Below are 1,436 nucleotides of genomic sequence, written 5' to 3'. Positions count from 1 at the left end.
CGCAGGGGGCGGGTGTCACCGCGCGGCGCGATGACGCACAAGGCCCTGCCGCGCCTGCGCGGCCCCGCGAGGGGGCGGGGTRGGAGCGCTTCCCCGCGACTCGGGGAGTGAGCACGCGCTGGCCGCGCTTGTCTGCTGCTCCGTTACCCGAAAGTAACGGCGGCCTCGGCACAAACACCGCACAGCAGTTTTTCCTGCGGGGCCGGGAGCGTGGCGCGGGAGGAGTGTATTTATTTCAGAGTATGGGGGCGGGTTCTTACAGAGATGGGCACAACTCAAAGGAASATACTTCTATCTCCAGAAAGTGAAGGTGATTACAGCACACCTACAGTACTGGGGGAGAACCACTGTGATTAAACACAGCAAAAGTCTGTTAAGGTATATGCAAAAGCGTTCAGCGTAATGCTAACCTTTCTGTTTAACTGTGTATTACGATTTTGGTTAGCAGCCAAATCACCTCATCCAGTTCTTGGGTTTTAAAGAAGCTATACTTTATGGTTGATGCGACAATTTTATTGCATTTTAATAACACATTTTGAACACGAGGACAACTTGAAATCATTTTGAATAGTTGCATTACACGTTATTACTCAGAGTATAATTGCTTGCAGATAACAGACGGTATAAATGACCACGGTTAACTTGAAAATAGCGATTCTATTTTAAAATATTTATCTTTCCTGTTTTAAGCGTTTGAAGTGGTAATTTAGAAGTCTTAGTCAGACTATTCAGAAGTTATGAACCAGCTTATTTCACTGCAACCCTTAGTTATAAATAACTATTGGAATAATTGCAAGTAAGCCTTAAAATCGTTACAAAAAGGACAATATGGGTAGAGATGAAAAGAGAAGGGCCAGGGGGTTGTGTATTTTATGCAATGCTGTTTACACCGTCCTCAGTGACTGAATACTGAGCTCCTCCTCCGGAGCAAGAGAGAGGAAACGTTACTCACCAGCAAAAACGGCCAGGACTGCCGTTTCAGGCGCTGTTACCACGTCTACTGACCACCAAGCAACAGGAGCGTTCTCTATGAGCTGGACAGGGCGAAGATCGCGCCCTCGCATACCACATTATTTTAGACAGTCACATCAAACACGGGGAGGGGAGGGAGGGGGCTGGCCGCCTTCAGCACACCCCCCCCCCCCGGGGTCCCAGCGGCGGCGGGCTGCCGCGGCGGACAGCTCCCGCCACACTGGGCGGGGGCGGAGCCGGGCGCGGAGGCCCTGCCCGCCCGCCCCGCCCCGCCCGCCGGGAGGGCCGTGGTGCCTTGGGGCCGGCGCCAAGATGGCTGCTCCCTGGCTGCTGGGCTGCGGCCGGGCGGCGGCCCGCCAGGTAACGGGCAGGGAGGGCGCCGTTCCGCGGGGAAGAGAGGCACGGAGGAACTTCGCGGCCGTCTTCGGCCGCCCCGACCCCCTAACGGTCCCCGGTAGCACCGC

The 1,436-nt window shown here is 55.0% G+C and overlaps 2 protein-coding genes across 10 annotated transcripts in view; one reads left to right on the top strand and one right to left on the bottom strand.

The window, feature by feature from the left end:
- The window catches only part of WDR4 (WD repeat domain 4), a 24,366-nt gene extending 23,209 nt beyond the window's left edge, over nucleotides 1-1,157 (bottom strand). For 6 of the 7 annotated variants that reach the window (XM_026070682.1, XM_026070684.1, XM_026070681.1 and 3 more), the window contains exon 1: nucleotides 953-1,157. The gene's annotated coding sequence lies outside the window, so the exon portion shown is untranslated. The remainder of the gene's footprint in view (nucleotides 1-952) is intronic. The other variant, XM_026070680.1, reaches the window with a different exon arrangement.
- A 112-nt stretch (nucleotides 1,158-1,269) lies between these two features.
- Nucleotides 1,270-1,436, top strand: part of NDUFV3 (NADH:ubiquinone oxidoreductase subunit V3) — a 10,576-nt gene continuing 10,409 nt past the window's right edge. For all 3 annotated transcript variants that reach the window (XM_026070679.1, XM_026070673.1, XM_026070676.1), the window contains exon 1: nucleotides 1,270-1,332. In XM_026070679.1, the coding sequence (XP_025926464.1) occupies nucleotides 1,285-1,332 (48 nt within the window). In that variant the 5' untranslated portion in view covers nucleotides 1,270-1,284. The remainder of the gene's footprint in view (nucleotides 1,333-1,436) is intronic.

The sequence above is a fragment of the Apteryx rowi genome, unplaced genomic scaffold, assembly GCF_003343035.1.
Source record: "Apteryx rowi isolate R43461 unplaced genomic scaffold, aptRow1 scaffold_317, whole genome shotgun sequence".
NCBI lineage: Eukaryota > Metazoa > Chordata > Aves > Apterygiformes > Apterygidae > Apteryx > Apteryx rowi.
Note: the sequence above shows the minus strand (reverse complement) of the source record. Positions and strands in the feature narration are given on the sequence as shown.